The 22,480-nt window shown below is 42.4% G+C and overlaps 3 protein-coding genes across 6 annotated transcripts in view; 1 reads left to right on the top strand and 2 right to left on the bottom strand.

Moving 5' to 3' along the window:
- daw (activin beta chain dawdle) overlaps positions 1-1,305 on the bottom strand; it is a 4,306-nt gene extending 3,001 nt beyond the window's left edge. For all 3 annotated transcript variants that reach the window (XM_017902675.1, XM_017902676.1, XM_017902677.1), the window contains exon 1: positions 562-1,305. In XM_017902675.1, the coding sequence (XP_017758164.1) occupies positions 562-1,069 (508 nt within the window). In that variant the 5' untranslated portion in view covers positions 1,070-1,305. The remainder of the gene's footprint in view (positions 1-561) is intronic.
- Positions 1,306-2,519: 1,214 nt separating this feature from the next.
- Positions 2,520-5,105, bottom strand: CtsL4 (Cathepsin L4). Its single transcript, XM_017902648.1, has 5 exons — positions 4,968-5,105; positions 4,648-4,824; positions 4,017-4,376; positions 3,384-3,544; positions 2,520-2,715 (listed from the first exon to the last, which is right to left on the bottom strand). Exons 1-5 carry the CDS (start codon positions 5,103-5,105, stop codon positions 2,520-2,522), a joined length of 1,032 nt encoding a protein of 343 aa, XP_017758137.1.
- Positions 5,106-6,083: 978 nt separating this feature from the next.
- On the top strand, positions 6,084-22,069 carry Mitf (transcription factor Mitf). 2 transcript variants are annotated; one of them, XM_017902646.1, is made up of 8 exons: positions 8,146-8,170; positions 8,241-8,556; positions 10,832-11,039; positions 11,877-12,233; positions 18,323-18,512; positions 18,989-19,064; positions 19,835-20,114; positions 20,917-22,069. In XM_017902646.1, the coding sequence occupies exons 2-8, from the start codon at positions 8,258-8,260 to the stop codon at positions 21,154-21,156; spliced, it is 1,650 nt and encodes a 549-aa protein (XP_017758135.1). In that variant the 5' UTR covers positions 8,146-8,170; positions 8,241-8,257; the 3' UTR covers positions 21,157-22,069. The 2 variants fall into 2 exon arrangements, with proteins under 2 accessions (XP_017758136.1, XP_017758135.1); XM_017902647.1 differs by lacking the exons at positions 8,146-8,170; positions 8,241-8,556 and adding an exon at positions 6,084-6,839.
- The last annotated feature ends 411 nt before the right edge of the window (positions 22,070-22,480 follow it).

The following is a 22,480-nucleotide window of genomic DNA, read 5'->3' as shown; positions in this document are numbered from 1 at the left end:
AGAGAGAGAGAGAGAGAGAGAGAGAGAGAGAGAGAGAGAGAATATTTAGGAGATACGCCGCTATTTTTTACTAATATGTAATATATAAATATGTAATATATTTATATTGTAATATTAATATATTATATATGTTTCGATGAAGTGGTTTTATCTTCTACACGCATGGATTCTGAACTGAAGCGGTTATTACCGGAAAGTTGTTTCCCGCAAAGAAAAACTTGGATTTACGAGCATGCGGCATCAAACATAAACAACTAGAAGATATTAATTCGTAAATCGTATTGCGCTATTTTAACCATCTATCTGTAACTTTAATAGTCAACAATTGACATCGCGAAGAGATAGATGAAATCGTAATTGCGAAAGTTATAAGAAATAAATGTCTATTTTACGGAAAAAATGTAAATACAAAATTTCTCGTGTTAATTAGCTTATGTAAATTAATATACGATTATATAGAAAATCCCCCTCTCTCCTCAGTTTACCTTCTCCTTGTCTTAATTATTATATAGAAATGTTTCGTAAAATTCGTGAAAAATGTTGAATTTAATAAAGACTGACCTTCATTTGGAAAAACAACGATCTGATCGGTTTTTCCATAGAAGCTGTCGATTGATTTTTCCGGTTCAAGCGGCGCTCCGGGTCGAAGTTCGAGCACACGACCATTTATCAGAGGCTTCGGCAAGGTCGAGAGCGACATCGATATCTCGGGTGGCTTAGAAAGCCGTAGTTTCTTGAGGATTTGTTGTTTGACATATTCGACTCTTAGCTCTGTTAAAATTGAATCGGTCGCGCTGATCAAACCGACTTTATTTTGCGTACATCCGGCGCAGTCTTCCTTCTCGAAAGATGACAACGAAGAACTCGAGGAACTGCTCGAACGCGAATAAAAATTCCACCAAACTGAAGGCAAGGGATTCGTGACTTTGGGCCAAATACCTTCGATTTGATTATTCGGCAAAAGAAAAGAAAATAACAATAGTCGTTGAATTAGACGCATCGTTCTACTTGTTACGGATATCGATATACCACTCGTACCTCTTTTCCCACAGATTTTTCTCCGTCTCATCGATTTAACTCTTCGACATTATTTCGGACTATTTCTCTGATCGTGGAATATCCACTGTTTTCCCATCGAGCAACACATCGATTATTTTGACCTTTTCGTTTCGTTACTAGCATCGTACGCGGAAAGAATCGCTAACGATTTCGCTAATTCCAATCCAACTCGTCTCATTTATCCATATTTTATCATGTTTTTCTTCCTTCCACCCTTCTCCCTTTTTCTTTTCCCTTTACCCTCTTTTCTTCCTTCCTTCCTTCCTTCCTTCCTTCCTTCCTTCCTTCCTCCCTTCCTTCCTCCCTCCCTTCCTCCCTTCCTTCCTTCCTTCCTTCCTTCCTTCCTTTTTACAAAGAAATCTTCAGTGTTCGAGCTCAAGAACGATCGGTCGCTCAACGAGTAAAGATCATTATTTGACCCACCTAATAACTCGCTAATCCGTCCTCGGTTGTATCTTCCCGGTTGGTCCCGTCCTGTTTGCCAATCCAACAACTCAAGCAACTCATTCGCGAAGACTGAAGATACATCGTTCGGATGGTTTAGTCACGCATCGATTCTTGGTACAGTCTGAACTTTGCTCCATGAGCGGAGAATACAGCGGATTGGACAGAGACGAATCGTACTGATATCGTTGATGGAAACACGCGCTACGAACATGCTTTGCCTCGTCGTCTTCATCGTCCCCTTTGTCATCTCCTTCACCTACATTCTCGACTATTTCAGCTAACCGAAGAGAATTCGAAACGTTGCAATAATCCGATCGATAAGCAAGATCGTAAATTATCAGTCTTTTCCTACCTGCCGCTATTTCCCCACAAACGGAACGCACGCACATGTGTACTATGGTATAATTTGTTATAAATAAATTCCATCTATGAAATATATATATATATATTCGATCGACGATTGCATTCATGAGCGCACGTTTAAACGTAGTTACGCGTATGTCTCTTTGCGATAAATGTTTATTTCTCGCTGAAACTTTGTTTCGCACGCGGCTAATAGATAATCGGAGAATTATCTCCGAGAAAATGTCTACTTGCCGGCTCAAGTCAAGGCTGGGTGAGAAACTATTGCTTCCGAGAATGATCGTGCTACCCTTGTCGGTACGTAGTAACCATTTTACTCCTCAGAGATGGAAAGTCGATAAATCGAATAGTTTGACGATTTTACGAGTTGTCCAAGTGAACCACGTTTTCAAATAATAGTTCCTACCCAGTTCTAACCACGACGACTCGTTTTTCCTTTAACGATCAAACAGTCGATCGAAATGAAAGGAAAGAAAACCAAAAAGAAGAAATATACGATATTCTGTAATATCGTTAATTTAGAGATGTCGAAGCTTTGATAAAATCTTCGAATATTTGAATACAATCGTATTTATATTCGAGGTAAAAAGATATAAACCCGGTCATACTTCGTAGACGCGTTTCTTTTTACTTTTTTTATTCCCGTTCAGTTAAACTTTTGCATACGCCGCATAATTAGCTATGCCACATCGATTTTTGTTTTTAGCCAGGCGCATGTATCCGTTTTCACCCCATTCATCGCCCCACCAGTTCTTCAAGATCCATTCGGTTGGCGTATACCCAACGATCAACATAGCATGATTCACCATGTCCGAACTACAAAGTTCGTCATCGTAGACCCCTTTGCTGCGAAAAACAATCAAATGAAGAAATGTTAAGCACTTGACAGTTGCGAGACTTTGAAAGAATGAAAATGGAAGAAGAAGAAAAAGACATAATGTAGATACTAGGAAAATGAAATGAGAGTGGAAGGAAGAGAAAATTGCATATATAGATCTCGGATAGAACGACCGCGCCCTTTTTACTTTCCACATGCAAGTTCACTGACTTTATTCTACTGCTTCAGAGTCATCGCATAAACGATGCACTAAAGGTTATCGCGCAAGTGGACCAATTTCTTCGAGTATCTACCAGAGGGGGATGATACAAGTTTACGTATTTTCGCGTAAACATTTACCGAACATCAGTCAATTACTATTATGCTTGAAATACCAAAAATGCTTTCTTTCTTTCCTTTCTTTCCCCTTGTCTTCTTCGCTACCCTTATTTTTCCACATCTTCAACTCCATTTCCACCCCAATCCTTTTTTCCCTTGCTCTCTCCATGCTCTACTCGTCAAAGTCTAATTATTATCTTATATCCATATAAGAATTACACGAAAACCATAATTGATACTAAATCGATGATTCGACTTCCTCGCGATAAAAGAAATCACTCGATGCACTATTACAATTTCCAAACCATTAAAACTTCCAAACAGCGATAAGGAATAACAAAAAAAAAGGAATACTCACTGATAAAGTTGAAAGGTTTTTGGACTGGCATTTACCGACGCAGCTATTGGACCTATAGTCGCCACAGCAGCTTCTAAAGCTTTTTCGTCGCGTGCCGGTAACACGGCCCATGAAGTGATGTTGACTACGCTCAGGTCTTCTTTGAAATGACAAGCACCTTGCTATTTTCGAAACATAAACGCGTTTAAGAGTGATTTACTTATTTTTTCGTACAATTCTTTCTCCTCTTTTTTCTTTTTTCTTTGTTGCTAATATACACGTATTATATCGACGGTATACGTAATCCGAATATAATTCGACGAATATCCATCCTTTTGCGTTACGTTTGTTGATATTCGTGAATTTCCGATGTGTACACTTTTCGTAAAAATGTTTTTCTTACATCAGCCACGGTATATATTTAAATCGGTATTTGGAGATAAGCGTTATGAAATACGAAGAAACAAAATAACGAAAATCTCGATACGGCTAATCCAAGCGTAATCGTATACATTAGTCATACACATTCGGACGGGGGAGCAAAAGAACGAAATAAAGAATCTCATTCCGTATTAAAAATTTACGCAAAGAGGAAAGGGAAGAAGATGGTAGGAAAAGAAGGTAAAGAGAAAAAGAGAGAAGATAGAAACGTACTTGTCCTTTATACGGATAATGTATCTCGGCCATTAAACCTTTTGCCTTCTCGAGATATCTTAGTGTGTTTCTCAAGGAGCCTCCGGAACAGCCTAAATTTCCGGTCGATGTACTGCAATCGATCAATTGCTGTTCACTTAATGGAATCAACATGCCTGTTTGCTTGAAAATTTGCCCTTGAATGCTGCCGGCTATCGAATACGCGTAACAGCTTCCACAGTCTTTTTGATTTTCCGGGTTCGTTTGAAATCCAGCTTCGCGCCAATCTAGTCGTGGTGCAATACGTCGTGGATCGTGTAAACTTGCTCCAACCATCGTTTCTTTCGATACACGCCGCTTACGACTAGGAATCAGTTTTACCTGTAAATAAATAAAATGAAAACGAAACCGCTGAACCAGGGAGGAGAATTTTTTCTCCATTTTTTCTCCATTTTTTCTCCATTTTTTCTCCATTTTTTCTCCATTTTTTCCCCATTTTTTCTCCATTTTTTCACCATTTTTCATATACATATACTATATCTATATAAATAAAAAGTAAAAATATCTGTATACTGAATTTTTTGATAAATTTCTCTCTACCGAGATAAAACAGCAGGAACTGTTGCAACTTTCGAACCGTTCGAGTACCAACCATTTCGCGAATATATTGCCTGGTCCCGAGATCGGCGATATGATTGTCTTTCAATGTGTAACTATGATGACCTGCAGCTGCCATCATATTGTGTTTATAGATGGTTATTAGATTTTCTTCCCAAGTCATCCGTCGGTTAGTCTCTAGATTTCCAGAGTAACTTTTATTATAACGGATCTACAAGAACAGACAAGAACGGTATATCGATATGACAATTGCGTAGATAAAATATCACGATGGAACATGCTGGCTTGTTTCGTCGACGAAGCTTCAAATAATTCAGAAGGGACATGAAACACACTGCGATATGCAATATATACCTTATACGAGTTCCAATATTCGTCCAGCTTCCTCGATATTTCTTGTGGAAAACGATTTTGTTTATCAAACATTTGAATTCCACGAGTAACGCATACCTCTAAGAAGAGTACCACGAGAACACAAAGACGAATATACATCGTGGATCAGATAGAAATATACCGGACTATAAATCGGGTCGATAACACGCGATCGTTGTTTCCTGTGTAATTCGATCGACTGGTTCGAGTATTCGTTATTTCGATTCGAACAGAGCACACGGCGTTATTACCGTTCTCGTTTCATATTCCATATACACCGGCGTTACGGTGTCAGCAATTTTACGAATTTCGCAAATACATAAGCACAACGGAAATAAGAAGACCGCGAAGACTTGCATTATTTCCAACGCGTTCTATATTCGCTGTATATTCGCGAAATCTCGTACAATAATATTTGCAGCGCTCGATGCAACGTCTACGGATGGTCTGTTTCGTCACGAATAAACGAAAAAGCATCATCGTTTTAATGTGGCTTCTGCTTTCGCAATTTTTCCCTTTTAAACAAGCAAATATTATAATTATTACATATTATTCCAGCAAGTTGACTTTCTTGCATCGTAATGCGGAGTGGCAATATGAAGAAAATTAGGAGGCAAAGAGAAGAGGGACTGGAGTGTCGTCCACGAGATTGCGTGAATTGCGATTAACAAGAAAGATTGAAGAGTTTGTCGTAAGATGGCTGTACTTGCTAGAAATCGTGATACTTTTAAAAAGGAGGGATCGAAACTTGCACACGCTTCCATCGACGTTCCTTCGTGAACGATCGCCCTCGTATCGTTGGTGTTCGTTCACGATCATTACATTGATTCACTACATTGTTCCTAATCCACGAACCGCGATGTCTTCAAATTCCTACAATTTCATCTTATTTTTCGATATTTTTCGATATTTTTCGATATTTTTCAATATTTTTCCACGTTATTAAATTATTTACCGGCATGTACGGTCAACGGTCAAATTTCTATTAGCCGTTTCTCGTTTGTCCGCTTTCTCTCGCGATACATACATATTAACAGCGATAGCAGTGGATGATGTGGCTGCGAGGGACGGGATACAGAGAATAGCAGGGCAAGTGTAGTTGGTGGAGAGAGGGGAGAGATGGCGGATGTTGGCGAGAAACTCGTGATCTACTCGTCTCTTGTCCCCTCGTTGCGTGAATGGTTGGGCATTGAGCCGAGATCGAGCATGGAACATCGAAAGCAACGGGCATCGAGCATCTGGTAGCGTGGATAGTGGAGAGTAACGAACGTGACCCCCGCTCGTCGCCGATCGGTTCGCAGTTCTCGCACAACTCGCGGCTCCCGTCTCTCCCGTCTCTTTCGTCTCTCGCTCCGATTATCGCTCGACACGCGCGTCCTAGCTTCTACCAGTGGGGAGGCGCCACGCTAGAAAGCAAAACTCGAGAACATCGCTGTGTCTCGTAATCGCGATCGTTTCGTTGAGAAAAGTATCGTAGATCCTAGTTTGTTCGCGGCGAGTGGCGTCGCGACGCTACAATCCGCGGCGCGTCGCGTCGCGACTTTCCTTTAATACAAACTTTACTACTTTTAGTAGTAAAAGTACAAGAATGGAGGAATCTGGAATTGACATGGGTTTCGATCTGGCAGCAATTACCGCTGATTTGGAGCAACGCGAAGCAGATTTGTGCGATCGTCGATGTCAAGAGAAACAAAACGGAATAATTGGTATCGGTGAAGCAAATTGCGGTGATAAACAAGAAAATGCAGATAGAAATAACCACGAGAATTGGGAACAGGCTTTATCGTTTTTGTCGACACCGCTGCAAGACATCATGTACTACGAATTAAAGAGTCGAGCACCGAATATCGACAGGTATGTTGTATCGTTGTACGTTTAAAATTTCCGATCACGACACACAGATGGAGCGGAACGTTTTACGCGTAGATCGATTCGTCCAACTAGCTTCTTAACTCGAACAATTTTACGCTCGCATCTCGATTCACCGACTCGCAACTTCTTTGATTACAAGTTGTTTCATTCTTCGCTTGTCTCCGTCTTCTGTGCGCTTTTACTTTGCTTCGGCTTGAATCGGCTCCATTCGCGATACATCGACTCAACTCGGCTCACGTTCGGCTCAACTCGTAACAGACCTATTCGCGTTGCGCACTCGCACTTTCGATCCAAATTTCGATCTTGGATGAAGCGTCGGAACGATTATGGAGCAACCAACCCACGCTTCGTGACATTCCACAAAAGCGAACGATCTCTCTCTGAAATGTTTCGAAAAATGTTTCGTCATATGATAAACTTCGATTCGCATGGGTACCACGCGAATAACTGGTCCAAGTTGAAAAATTGCACGCAAAATACGCGTTGGCAGAGATTTGAAAAAATCGGAAAAAAAGAGAAACTGAGCGCAATTCAATGGATATTCGATCGCGTTATATTCCATCCTGTGAATTCTGCTCTTGGATAGCCAGGTGTCGACGTCGAGTTTATAGACGGTGTTTAGGCGTTGAACGGGATTTGGCGCGAATATGCGAATGCGCAAAAGTCGTACACTGAGCGAAATGGAAAGAGTAGAAAAGAGAGAAGAGTATAACGAATCCAGGTTTAGAGCAATGGTCGGTTTTTCGTAGCTGACAGCGTCGTTGTCGTCGACGCGATGTTCACAACAAAGAGACGCGACATCTGGCTTAGTAGCGGCGCGGCTCCTCGGCTAGTTTGGCCGTAAAACGTTTTCACGTCCTTCGGAGGACATGCAAGAGATAACCGAGGCAGTGCGGCAAATTGTCGAATTCGAGGATTTAGTGTCGCGATTGAATCGAATAAACGACGTTGGCCGTTCGTTGAATAGCACGATTACCAGTATCGAGAGAAGAATAGGAGGCTCAGCTGTGACGATAGCTGCAACGGCGACCACCATAGCAACTACGTTAACGAAAACAGGGACGACGACAACGACGAAAACACTGTCCAATTGGACGAGTACTGCCGGATCGTTGCTAGTTCCACGTTCCGTAGTCTCGGAATCAGTATCGAATACGGTGCCTATGCCGACGTCAACGTCGGCATCGGCATCGACATCGGCATCGTCGTCGGCGTCGGCGTCGGCGTCGGCGTCGGCGTCGGCGTCGGCGTCGGCGTCGGCGTCGGCATCGGCGTCGGCATCGGCATCGGCATCGGCATCGACATCGACATCGGTACTGTTCCCGAGCAAACAACGATCACCGTCGTTTAACTCAATTCCATTATCGCGACGCTATATTCAAGATTGCAACTGTTCGTTAATGTGCGCGTGTTTGAACATCGAAAACAACGACGAGTCCGCCGTTCGAATGATCAGTTGTCCATCATCCGTTTCTGATCGTCGACAGAAAAAGGGAAAGATCGTAGAGAGAGAACAAGGAGAACAGGAGCAACACGTGCGTGTGCATATCGGTATCGACGAGGATCTGCGCATGATCCTCGAAATGGATCCGTCGATCGTTGACGGAATGCCCACGTCGTCCCTATTGCACGCCAATTCTCGGAACAATGGTCACGTTGCATTTGCACGGCCGTTACGATCTACTCGCCCGCAAGGCTGGTACAGAATTGTTACAACGGTTCGAGGTTCATCCAACGCTTTACGCATATCTTCATTCTTAATTTTCTACCTCCTTTCATCTAATTTCTCCATCGCAATCGCATCGTTCGTATATTCCTCCGATTATCGTTACACCTTATCACTTTCATTCTCTCTTTCCCGTCTTTAATTGCTCGCTTTTTCGTTTCTTCTCCGTTCCATCCATTCCAGTCCAACCATCCATCCATCTACAACAAACTATTCATCCATATCAACCGTACTATCCACCTATCCAATCCATACCCTTTGTTTCTTGATATTCGTTCCGATATTTACTCGTGAACACGTACACGCAGTACTGACTACGTTCGAATGACGAAAATCATCGTCGAGGGATTGTTCTCGTTGAACGAGAGATGATCGCGCGCGCGTGTCCGCCTGTCCGTTTCCGTTTACCGCTACGTCTACATTCTTGTCGACCGTAAACATTAGGTCTAAATATAAATGCGTCCTTGGTTCTTGCGCGTAGATGTGTTTCGTGAACCTGGCGGTATACCGCAAGTATAACGTACTTACACGACTCTCGTTTCCATGCTTCCGAGTAACGCCCTCAACATTTTCCCTATTTCTTTGTTTTATCTCTGACTAATTTCAAACGTTCTATCTCGTCGAACGAAAACATGGGAATATTATGCGACGTTTTCTTGTTTTCTTGTTTTCTTGTTTTCTTGTTTTCTTGAAAAATAAAAAATACCCATGTGAAATTCTATGTACGCAACACGGTATAGAGTCGATAGAGATTCTCGATATCGATTGTCGGTAAATAAAACTTTTCTTTCACGTACGTGCCATTCATTCGGCATTCATTCTATTCTCGACACGTTATAATATGCCTATCGCTTTCTTTCTTTCTTCTTTCTTCTTTCTTCTTTCTTCTTTCTTCTTCTTTCTTCTTTTTTCTTTCTTCTTTCCTTCTTTCCTTCTTTCCTTCTTTCGAGCAAATGCTCGATAAGGCGATGCGTTCTCTGAGAGAATTTTTCAAATTTGGACATCAGACGAGAAACCACGGGAAAGAGGGATAAAAATCGTCGTGTCGTTTCTCTATTACAAGGGTGCAATCAGGAGAAATGTAGAAACGAAAATGTGTCGCTCGTGAACAGAAGAAAAGCGGGGAATGGCGTAAACGAGGAAGAATCGATAGAGGAGGAAAGAAGAAGGAAGGAATATATAGAGCAACTCGTTAAGTTTTTCGTCCAAGATGATTATGTAACGCGTAACAGTTGCACGAGAAATATACAAAATGGACAAAGTCTCGATCGCGTTGAAACAAACGACACAGAGATTAACGCGTTAACGCGTTATGCTTCCGATCATTTTGATGCGCGTTGTCCGGAAGAAAAAATCGCGAGTCGGAGGAGAAGAATCGAATCTCGATCCAAATTGCGCAATCTCTCTATTTTGGTTTTCTTATGGCTATAATTTGGCCGTGTTCCCAAATCAGGAATACCTTTTAGGCGACTTGTTAATACGACCTCTTGTCGGAACGTCGTGCAATTTCTACGCGTTTATCTCTTGCAAAGCATTCCGCTTGAACGCGAGTTTCAAACGTGTTTGTACATATACATATATACATGCATGTATACATCTCTACCATTTAGATTCCCTACGACAGACACTCTATCGTCCGGCTATGGGACGATCTAGTTAACTCGGTGCCGACTATCATACACAAACAATGCTTTTTATCCAATAATAAAAAGGGATAAATATTTTTCGATTCAACAGACGTAAACGCTGTCACAGGCGGAGAAGAGTGGGAAAAAGTAAGGTCCGTTCCTGGATCATATACGACATACACACGCATACATATGTATATTATATTATATGTATGTATATTTCGATGTAACGTGTCGCAACCTCGGTACATAAAAGCATAACTTATTTTTTAGATTCCCACACTTGCAATCGGGTGTAACGTACGCTATGGCGAGTAACGCGTATACGTGTGCGAGCCATCTCGGACTATTTTCATATTTTCTTCTCGTTCGTTTACCGGTATAGCAGAAGGTGGAGAAAGCGTGGAACAGTCGAGAATGACCATTCGATGTTTCTAATCTCGCTATCGCAACTCGCGGAAGACGATAACTCCATGGTCAGAATGAATTATTAAGGGTAAAAACTAACCAAACGAGTAACGAACTTATGAATCGCGTAAAAAGTCTACGCGTTTTGTAGATTGGTTGGAAGGAGTAGAGTACAGCGTGCATAAAATCGATTCCTTTTCGATGATTTTCAGTCCACCTACGTTTAAGACTGCGACACCCACTTCACGTACGCAACTAAAACTTCAGCTGATGCGAGAACAGCTGCAGGAGCAGGAGAGGCGAGAGGCTGAATTCCGTCAGAATTTGCAGCAACAGAGACCAACGGCTGCACCTCCCAGACCCGTACCTTCTACCACGCTCTCCACCATCGGGGTAGATGTACCACCGCAAGTTTTACAGGTATGTCTTTATCCTTGCGTGTGCACAATCGTCGACTCTCTCGTTCCCCGTTATTCCAACCGATTTTTATTTCTTTCTCTCATTGCATGTATAAACAGAGAAATGCGTGTGTGTGCGCTAGTACTAGTTGACAAATGCATACTACTTGGTTACGACGATGACGACGATGACGACGATGACGACGATGCGTGGATCCTATGAATACGATATCATGTCCTCCAGACATATGTGTGTGTAAATGCGTGAATGAGGTATCGAGGCAACACGTGCTCAAACGCGTGATTCAAACTTTCGACGTTTTCGTAGTAAAGTTTAAAGAATTTATTACAGAATAACGTGATTAATACCAGCAGAATGGAGAAAGATATCGCGTAGTTACACTGCTTTTTTCTTATCTAAATGCCTAATAAAGGCAAATCGTTCTAGAATACGATACTCGCGTCTTCCAAGTATGTATACGTATATATATATATACATGTACATATGTCGTATTTTCTTTCTCGTACCTTTCAGCAAGTTTAATTAATTTAAAGAAAATAAAAAAGGGAAAAAATGGAGAAGGAAAAAAGAAAGGGAAAGGTCGGATAGACAAGGAATAAACAACTGAATGGGAACGCGTGGATGGAAACTTGTCACCATTACGAAGTAAACCGTCACAGCACGACAACAACTATGTATCATATATACGCGTATAGTTTCACGGTAATAACCAAAGTGAATATTAGACTCGTTAGAGCGAGAACTAACCACGCGCGTGTTTAACGGGGAAATGCCGTTAAAGAAAGAGAAAGGGGATCGATCGATCGATTTACCATGTCGCGTCACTTTTGTTCGCAGGTACGGACACTGTTGGAAAATCCGACACGCTATCACGTTGTTCAAAAGCAGAAGAATCAAGTTCGGCAATATCTTCACGAGTCTTTCCGCGGCAACGGTACCGCCGCTGCTGCAGATGAAAGCAGCATCCTCGGTAGAAATTCCGTCGAAGCTGTGCCGACATCCGCGCCAATGGTTGTACAGAGTGCACCACCGGGGCCAACGATACATCATCCAAAGCCGCAGCATCCTCATCTGGCCTCGTATCCACACGGTCCTACGATATTGTCGCACGGTAATCCGGTTGCCGCTAGTCCAGATCCTACAACTGGTGCAATGTCTCCAGGACTTTCCAGTGTCGCAACTAGCAATTCCGAGGTAATCGATCAGCCTGTTTCCTATCAAGCTATTCCTTATATTCGAACAAACACGCGCCTTATTCGTTCGAAGCCTGACCGAAAACTAATATGCCATACGGTGGTATGCCTATGGATAGCCGATAAACAGCATAGGTACTACGTAGTACATACGTACATGGATAAACGATAACGCGATATAAATGTACGAAAGCTATAGCGATAGAAACAGAGACAACCACGAGGAATCTGTTAATGAAAACTTGGTGCCATTTATACCTCTCGTATATGCATGCGTATGTGCATATATACGCACGTGCACGTTGTTTCTATAGGGAACAACTATAGCGGAATTGAACAAATTCCGAACGAGATTAGACTGGAAAGAAGAAAGAAAATCATTGGAAATACTATTGTATATGTTACCTCGTAAGATCGCGTGAACGTTAATAGCAGATTAAGCGATACGAAATCGTAATTGCGAGCATACTTGGCAGTTCGAAGGTCGAATCGATCGATCGACTGCTCGATCGCTTTCTTTTTCTTTGTTATTCGTTTGGCATCCAAAGTCGCGCAGAAACCATAATGTCTCTTACTCTTTCGAGTAGTTATACGACGACGTTATATTATTATATCGTATTTTTGCGAGAACACTCGTACGATATCGTATATGTATTCGATACATGTACGATAGTCGCCGTAGTCGCAATTCTTGCTCTCGTATCGCGTATACAGGTACACAGAAATGTTCCGATGGCGTAAAATTATCTACAGCATTTCATCCTTCCTACGCTTTTATTCAACATTTTCAAAATAGAAAATAGGCTACTTTATATTATCGTAGGAAATTAATTACAAGCGAACTTGCAAATTCTTCTTGCGAAGAAAGGGATATAAAAGCGAATTACCTACTATTTTCGACAGTTTTATCGATTAAAAATGTTCATGTTGCTATTTTTTTTTAGTTACGCTCACCTGTCTGTTACACGATGCAATATTTCACGAATACGCCCAACAACTGGGTTAGCGGAGAAACCAACTCCGTTACCATGATTCAATATCTGAGACGCGTCGTACAGCTATAATACGAGAGTCGAATACGCAATAGGACATGGACGGTAGGAGAAATTTGTCGCAACGCGAATTCAACATCCGTATTAGAATATTTAGGTAGGGAAGTGGTATGGTTAAAAACGTGCAAGTCAGCGAAGAGAAAGGAAGAAGAAGGATTCTACGTATACGAAGAGCCAAGTGTCGTTTAAGAGAAATTTTCGAGGAAATATAGAAAAATGGCGAATCTTCGTGATCGTAGAGGACTTATTGAGAAGAAGGACGTGTTCAAAGGACGAAGAAAATGAAAGACGAAAGAACAGTAGGAAGAAAAAAATGGGAATAGATATGGGGAAGGTGGTATATAGTACTAGCGGAACAATAGACGCGTAGATCGAGCTTGACGAAAAATCGCGATCGGCTCGTGGCGGTGGCAATAGTCGTATAGTAGGGGATAACGGGAGGATGCGGTAACACCTAACGATAGCCGATAGTAGCGGGCGTGGGGCATCACGAAGCTCGTGGCGCGTGGCGCGTGGCTGGCATTCGAGCAGTAGCGAGCAGTACCGAAACGAGCCGATCGGCGGTGGAGGTTCGGTTTCGCGCGAGAATAAACCTTGCCGGAGCGTCGTTTACCTCGTTGGATGGTTCGTTCGATGTTGCTTCCGCAACGCGATTTTTCGTCTTTTCGTCTTTTCGTCTTTTCGTCTTTCATCTCCTGCTATCTACTTTTCCTCGATTCGTCGTAATCACGATCGACGTTTCGCTTTCACGACCAACCGACTCGAGGGCTGAGAGACAAAGGAGAAGAAGAGAAATATCTTGCCGCTATACGTAAACGTTACATCTTACGAGGAAACTTTCCATGCGATCGTCGAGTGGCAACATCCGGTAACCAAGTTCAACAACGGCGACGGCGACGGCGACGGTGACGGTGACGGTGACGGTGACGGTGACGGTGACGGTGACGGTGACCGTGACGGTGATCGTGACAGTGACAGTGACGACGATTACGACGACAGGAAGAGTCACGATCAATGAGTCGCCAAATGATGGGATTCGACTTGGAATAGAGGCAACATCGGCAATATTCTTTTCTGATCTACGCTTAAACCGATAACGAGGACAACTTGTCGTACATCGATACGGTAAAAGCGAATTTCTCAATTCGACCGATTCGATTTACCAGAGTAGATTTATAGGCTTATCGTTCTCGATTGATACCGATAACGACTCTCTTTTGGCCAACGGATTCTTTCTAACGCGTGACGTATTTTTCGACAGACTTACCATACTTTACCAGTTTTAATATCGAGTTATCTCGATACTACGCGTATCGACTCCACCTGTTTGTCTCCCGCCATCGAATATCCGTTCCCTGTTCCCGGTACTCCCTCCGATCCCGTTTGACTCGGTATCCCTCCTCGGTTCGCGGAGATCGTGAGATACGTTATTGGGTAACCGCAACCTTGAGGTGCGCTTAATCGTAGGTAGCCGAGTTGCGACGGAACGGTGGAACAAGGAGAAAACGCAAGGTTGCTACGAACCAGCGTCGTCGCGGCGGTAAACCTTCGACTCCGAAAAATGCATTCGTTCGAACAACGGTTGTTCGCGTTCGCGTTTACGTTCGCTTCCCTTTTCGCTTACGTTTTATCACCCGCGTCCATTTGACCACCACTATCGCCTATCCTACACGCGGAAACAATCCTTTTCCTATTGCCAATACAAAATCGCTCCGTTATTCCATATATAACGATTATATGCACTCGATATATTCGTACGACCTCCGCGCTCTTTTCCTATCTTCTTCTTTTCGCCCTTGTCTCTTTGCGCCACATCTTTGCGCACTTTGCATTTCTCTTCCCTTTCTCTTCTCTTCCTTATTCTCGCTAAACGCACATCTCCGAGTATTATTCCTCGCCGATGATACCGATCGTCGTCGCGCCGCTCTACGACTCCATCATTCGCCGAAAGCATAAATACGTTCATTTGAGAGAAATTTCGCGATTCTTCCGGTGAAAACATTCCGGTGGAAATATTCGCCATACGATAGTGCATACGCAACGTACCGTGTCGTGTCAGAATTTGCGATACGCGTCAAAGATTCGAATTCTTCGAAGAAGGAAGAAGGCAATAGTCGGTGCAAACAGAAGAGCAGGTGGAGCGGGAGGGGAGGGAGGAGGGGAAGGAGGAAAAGGAGAAGGAAAAGAATAAGGTTAACGTCGAAAATGACGTTAGCGTTGACGATGACGACGATGATGATGTCAAGGATGATGGCGATGATGACGATGACGGTGACGGTGACGGTGACGGTGACGGTGACGGTGACGATGACGATGACGATGACGATGACGATGACGATGCAATGGCAATGACCACGTGGAAGACGGCTATGAAGAAGATATCGACATTTGTGATCGAAAGGAAATAATTTCCTGATTTCCTCATTTCCCGAAATCGTCGGTTTCGCTTGTCGATAGTTCCGGTGGTGCGGACGATTTGCACGATTATCAATTATCCTATATGTACGTACAGTAATTCACATTCGCCGGGGAAGCGAATTTTATCGATTACACGCCGAAGGAACGATCCTTCCTGATATCCTCATTATTACCCGTCTTCGTTGCGTTTACGCTTACGAGCTTCTTAAATCTGTGCTCCTTCTAACCACGTGTGTGCCTGCGTATGTGCCTGCGTATGTGCCCACATACTCACGTGTCTCAGCTTGACCGCACAAATATACGGTTCTTATTATCTTTTCAACGTCGGATTCTCTTACAAGCAACGACAACATGCCAGTGTTTAATATAATAACCCGAAGGTGTAAGGTGAGTTTCATTCCATTCGTTTAAATATTCACCTTTGTGAGCCACTGATACATTCGTTCATTGATTTTTATTCCATCTCGCGTACGTTTTTCTACTTACGCGGTTCATACTTGTTAATTGTAGCCCCGTTATCGCGTTATCTCGTTATCGCGTCGTTGCATTATCAACGTTGCATTTCGAAACGGATAAACGAGCAGAACGAAACGAATCGAGATAGAACGAAACGATAGTACAATAGATTCGTAATGTATAAATCTGGTCGATTAGCATTTGCAGATTGATACAACGTTACGCATCGATATCGGTGTTAATCGAGCAAGTTGGAACAGGGGTTGGTTATCACGTTTCTCTGATTGTTTCAACGTCTAAGCGTACTGACGCGTCGCAACCTTTCGATAGATTGGAAAAACATGGAAAAACAATGGACAATAAAAGTTGGAATGTTACGTACCTCTTTTTATATATCTCGCGTATACAGGACCATTATCACGAGCAACATCTTGACCAATATCGTGACCAATATCGCACGCGTTATCGTAATCCACTCGTAATCGTGTTCGTGCTTAATCACGAACTATGGATCCACGTGGCAACGACGTTTCGCGATCTCTCACCTTACAAAATTTTATCGCTGTAATTTTCAATCTTTTTCGCTCTATTTTCATTCACTACGCTCGACGTGTGTAGCCACGGGCAGAGACGCGCAAGATAATCACGATAAGCGGCAACGCTTCCGACCGCTGGAACCGGCACATAAATCATTCTTGATCAAGGGCTGAAAATGCTCTTCGAGATAACTAGTAGCGACAATCGCGTCGATAACAGTTTATCTAGATAAAAAACATTTAAATGCTAATATGCCGCGAACATACAGGGTCGATGTTAACATTCGCCAACGATGCCGTGCTTTACGTTTTGTAATGAGCGGCAGCTCGGGCTAAGTGCACAGCCGGAAAAGAGCAAACACAATCACGAATACAGAGGAATACAGGCGGTGGACCAGTGGGAAAATGTCAGTTGTGACGGAAGTGCTACCACACACACACACACACACACACACACGCGCGCGCGCGCGCGCGAACACTATACCTAGAACATATTAGCGGATTTACCACGAAAACCTCCCTCCGAATCGTTCTTTCGATTTAAACGCTATCGACTGACCCAAGGACAACAACTTCCGTTTTACCAAATGCCTGCATGGCGCGCAATATCCAGCAATATTTTCTTTTTCTTTTGTTTCCCATTCTTTTCGCGAACGCGACTAACGCTCTCCGAGTTTTTCTTTCCTATTTCTTTTCTTTTAATGCAAGTACGCAAGAACAACGTCAGAGATAAAGCACGGTATAAAGGAGACACAACGATACGAAACCTGACCCGATTTCAGTTATGATAATCGTTTTATCCGTACACCAGCTGAATTACGACGTATTTGAATTATTCTTTCCAACTCGCGCAGTAACTTCGTCAAATATAGAACGCCAATCATAAGAGAACGTAAGTGAAACCTTCTTTTTCAGTTAGCTACATCGACTAATCGTAAGTATCAACCAAGTACGTGTCTCCCTATCGATCGGCTCCATCTTACTCTCGTTGCCTCTTCCACCTTTCATTCTTACCTATTCCATCGCTTTCTCCTTTATAACCCGATCTATCTTTCCGCTCTGCCTTCATGCTACTATCATTGTCTTCGTGACATGGCACGTTCAATCGACACGTTCTTCCACGGACAGACATCGGTTATTATTCTTACGTAATATTTACGTAACTTACACGTACGCAACTGGAATAGCCATAAGCGATGTACGCTGAGCGTGGATGCTCGCAATGGTCCGTTTTACATCGTTTCTTCTTCTTTTACTTTTGGATATTCCATATAAACGTACAGTTCGTAGGTATCGTAATAACGAATAAGAATTATAGCTCTTATACGGAGACTTACCTCTATCCTCTTCGTACTAGAATCACCGTTGCAAGGTATAAAGCGAATCGAGTATGAAACGAAGCAACGCTGTGAAAAGAAAAGAAACGAAAAAGATCCGTCATTACGATTATCATCTTGCACACTTCCGTTCCATTTCGCTTTGTTCTATCGTTTCGTTTCGTTTCTTTCCGTTTCTTTCCGTTTCTTTCCGTTTCTTTCCGTTTCTTTCTCATCAATCGCATTTGTGCGCTTCCTTCATCGATCGATACATCGCAAGACATGGATAAAGCAAGAACAATATGATTACAGGCGGAGGATCTTTTGGACGACATTTTGTCGTTTGAAACTAACTCCCTAAGCGATAATTTAAAGGATAGTCAATCAGGAAGCCTGTCCAATATTCCAGAGCTACAAATCAAACCAGAACCTTTGCTACTTACGGAGGCGGAGATACATGCGCTTGCTAAAGACCGACAAAAGAAAGATAATCACAATATGAGTAAGTAAACGAGATTCACTGTAAAATGTCGCGGTCTACTGTTACTACTGATTAGTACTATTAACGCTATGCGAAAAACCGTAATATTTTCACATGTAACCTATATCTACGTTGCTCTCGGTTATCGGCGAAGACAATGTACAACGGTTGTTCGAATCGCCAATGATTTTTCCTCTCTTTCCTTTTCTTCGTCTTTTCCGGGAAATATTATAATTGCGACCGTTTAGTTCTCGATGCGTGTCCCTTCCAAAGCAACGCGATAAAACTTTGTCTGACAAAGTCTGCTGACGAAGCCGTCTTTAACCGACACCACGCATGCTCTTCGTATCTAGATTACCGACGACTGTGAATCCTAGTTTCCGCATTCTTCCTTATTCCCTCTAATATATATTTATTAACATATGTAACGACGCGTTCATATCCGTTTCAGATTACCACGCTCCAATTGTAATTTATATTATCATTGTGACTTTCAGTCGAGAGACGGCGACGATTTAACATCAACGACAGAATCAAGGAGCTTGGCACACTCTTACCTAAGACAAACGACCCGTAAGTACGTTTCTCGGTTTCATGCCATTTCCTTTCTTTCGTTTCTTTCCTATCGGACGGCATCCGTGCAGAATAATAACCCGCCACGTCCCTCTCTCTATGCCTCACGAAGATCGTTAGAAAAGAACGAAGAAAAGAAAGCAGAAGCAAAAAACACTCCAATTCCTTCATTTTCGTGTGAGTAGCTGTCGTAAGCTTCCTCTGGTACAAGCATTCGCGAACAAGAGTAAATTTGCGAATAAACGAGCGATACTTGACACGGCCGGGTACCAGATTTTTTCCAACACTGGTATCGCGCCAACGATGCCTGTAATAAAGGTCTGCGAGTAAACCAACTTACCGTGTCTCGGCTCGATAACGAAACCGAGTCTCGTTCTGTCTAATTACAATGGCAAACATGTTGATACGACCCCGTTTACCGAATTTCTCTCTTTCTGCCTCTTTCTGCCTCTTTCTGCCTCTTTCTGCCTCTTTCTGCCTCTTTCTGCCCCTGTCGACTGCGCATCTCGACAAATATCCCCTTCGTCCGTGTATTTCCTTTCGTCCGGTTCAATCCTCTTTCGGTATATTATCAATTCCAAGACCAAACGAACGATAATTTTTCTATTCCAGCGTATAAAATATAGATACAACTATTTACGCCCTCATCCTTTCACTATATTCTTATTCTTTCTTTTTCTCTTACATCTACTCCTACTTCTTTTCGTATTCCCATCTCAATCGTAAAATCCAAGTCTCTGCTGTTGATGGAAAATCTCCGTTTCTTTCAGATATTACGAAATAGTCCGAGATGTTAGGCCAAATAAGGGTACGATTCTCAAGTCGTCGGTCGAGTACATAAAATTGTTAAAAAATGAATTGACCAGAATGAAACAAAACGAACTCAGACACAAGCAATTGGAACATCAGAATCGTCGACTTCTTTTACGGGTTCAGGAGTTAGAGTTGCAGGTAAAGGCACACGGGCTTCCAGTTTCTGACTTCAATTGGGCCTCGACTTCTGGTAGCATGCTCAACGCCTTTCCCCGAAACAAGCTCGAGCAACGTAAGGTAACAGAATTGTTGTATTATCTTCTTTCCTGCCCTATCCCGTGCGTTGTTTGCCTTCTCAGGGTCGCGGTATACATTTATAACGATGTGCATCCTCGCGCGACCACTCGGCCCGACCACTCTCAACTCGGCTACGACACCGCCAATGCTGTGAATTTCGTCAAGGTTACACACCGATCAACGCCGATACATGTACATACATACCTACTTACGTACATCGATGATCGTTTCACGATCCTTGATCCGAATAAACGTTCGCTTCGTTCCCGAGACTGGTTTCATAATTCGCATCTGTTTCGATCAGACTACATACTAGCTACGAAATCGCTCCTTTATTCCTCCCCTCTTCCCTCTGTCATCAAGTGACGCGTGAACGCGCGCGCGAGAAACAATGTTCGCCTCTGCGATCAAACAACAGTCTTATAGACGACCATTTTTTTCCTTCCTCGTTGATTACTATCAACCATGTCCCCGTTCGTCTTGTCCTTATTTTATCTTCTCTTTTCTTTCTTTCTTCGCCCATACTTTTTATTCTCACGTCTTAGCAATATCTTTTCCTCTATGTTGCATTTACCAGAACAAACACTGTAATCATGATTCGGTTATCATGTACGTTTTCCATCGAATTACCTTTTCCATGTATATTCGTATCGAGGACGATTTTCAAAATGGAAAATAGTCACTTCTTTTATATAGCCATACGTTAAAAAGTACGCATCCTAGATTAAATTTCGCTAGTAAGTAAGCAGTTGCACGTACATACGGCAAAACAAACAGATTACATACAAAATTTCATCTATAGATTCCAGAATTAGTTACCGAAGAACCGACAAGCTTAAGTATGTCGCAACTCGAAGATCTGATGGAGGACGATGGAAACGGTCCGATTCATAGCGGTGATCCGATGCTTTCATCTCCCCATCTTCCACCGTTAAGTCCAACACCGACCGGCTGTCAACATGCCCTACCGGACGAAGACACGTTGGGCAGTTTGGCCCCGACCACACCAAATTCCTCCTCTGATATGGATATTGTCGCATAATAGGATTCCAAGGATAACGTTGTTGCGATTATTCGTCCTAGATACGTTCCAACTAGGCACACGTTCAAATTTCATCGTAAGAACAGAGTAACAAGCGTGATACAAACGACACGAAATAGCGATACGAAGAAAAACGAACGGGAACTGGTAAACGTTCTCCCATAAAACGATACACGCGTTATCTTCTTATCCTTTTTCCTTTCAACGGCTGGCCGTTATCTACATACTATAAAAACTATAATGATATGTGAAACGAGATTTAGTAGAATTATTTTTTCGAAAGTTTACATACTTTCACCTATTCAAACAGTCCAGAGGGGCTCTTAAAAGCGTATTCGTATGGTTGCGAAGCAACCATTAATTCCTCGCGAGTTTCGAATACTTACGGGTATATAACGGATAACGGATGCGTTCAATACCTATATTTCACAAACAAAGGTACTCGCGCAGGACGCGAGTTCGTCGACGAACGAACAAGGAACTAAGATATTTTAAGATACCGTTTCGATTTGTCCAAAGTTTGACAGATACTATGAATGTTTCTTTTACTTTTATCAATTACTCTCAAGGTTCAATTGCGTTCTATTGCGTTGCGTTGAGTTGCGTTGCGTTGCGTTGCGTCGCGTTGCGTCGCGTCGCGTTGCGTCGCGTCGCGTTGCGTTGCATCGAATCGCATTATTAGAAGCGAAGCATTCTGCGATATTCGAAACAGTCCGTTCAAGCTTTTTTCCACATTTTTTCATCATCCTCCTTCCCCATATTTGTTTCAATTCTTGCAGCAATGCACAAAGAGAAACTACGATACGTTCCATCGTAATTTTGTTAGCCAATTTTATGCTAAAAATTAATTAATCCTTTCTCTCGTCGAAAAATTCACGATTTGATAAGGAACATAAAACAAGGGGATCACGCATGCGATCAAATGTAGATTTAGAATAGCGACCAAATTCTAATGAAATATTATTAATTAGACCTAACGAAATGGTGGAGTAATTGAATAAGAAACGATTGGGTAATTTGAAACGAAAATTGGACAAGATTGACTACAAATAAAATAGGAGATGATACGGTTATAGACGGACAATGTACGTAGAATGGACACCTATAACAAAAAAAGATATATGTAGATATATATATTTTTTTCTTTTTTCCGAAATATTTTGCGTCGGAAACAGCGCTCGACTTGTTTCACTGACAAATAATTTGTGCTCTTATTCCACGGAGATATTTTATGCACGCGAATTATACCACGATTTCCATCGCTCTGTGATTCTTTTAATATACATAAAAATCGCGTTTTACCTCGTTAATGCGTATTATTCGC

This window comes from Eufriesea mexicana, unplaced genomic scaffold, assembly GCF_001483705.2.
Source record: "Eufriesea mexicana isolate 0111107269 unplaced genomic scaffold, ASM148370v2 scaffold1837, whole genome shotgun sequence".
Taxonomy (NCBI): domain Eukaryota; kingdom Metazoa; phylum Arthropoda; class Insecta; order Hymenoptera; family Apidae; genus Eufriesea; species Eufriesea mexicana.
This window is presented reverse-complemented; position numbering and strand designations above follow the sequence as displayed.

What these genes read in the sequence shown, in the direction of transcription:
- CtsL4 (XM_017902648.1), bottom strand. Translation starts at nt 5,105, where the DNA reads ATGTATATTCGTCTTTGTGTTCTCGTGGTACTCTTCTTAGAGGTATGC. An exon ending in AATATTGGAACTCGTATAAG is followed by an intron (nt 4,825 to 4,967) that starts GTATATATTGCA and finishes CTGTTCTTGTAG; the next exon opens with ATCCGTTATAATAAAAGTTA. An exon ending in ATTATCCGTATAAAGGACAA is followed by an intron (nt 3,545 to 4,016) that starts GTACGTTTCTAT and finishes TTTCGAAAATAG; the next exon opens with CAAGGTGCTTGTCATTTCAA.
- Mitf (XM_017902646.1), top strand. Translation starts at nt 8,258, where the DNA reads ATGTGCGCGTGTTTGAACATCGAAAACAACGACGAGTCCGCCGTTCGA. An exon ending in TCTACTCGCCCGCAAGGCTG is followed by an intron (nt 8,557 to 10,831) that starts GTACAGAATTGT and finishes GATGATTTTCAG; the next exon opens with TCCACCTACGTTTAAGACTG. An exon ending in TCGCAACTAGCAATTCCGAG is followed by an intron (nt 12,234 to 18,322) that starts GTAATCGATCAG and finishes ATATGATTACAG; the next exon opens with GCGGAGGATCTTTTGGACGA.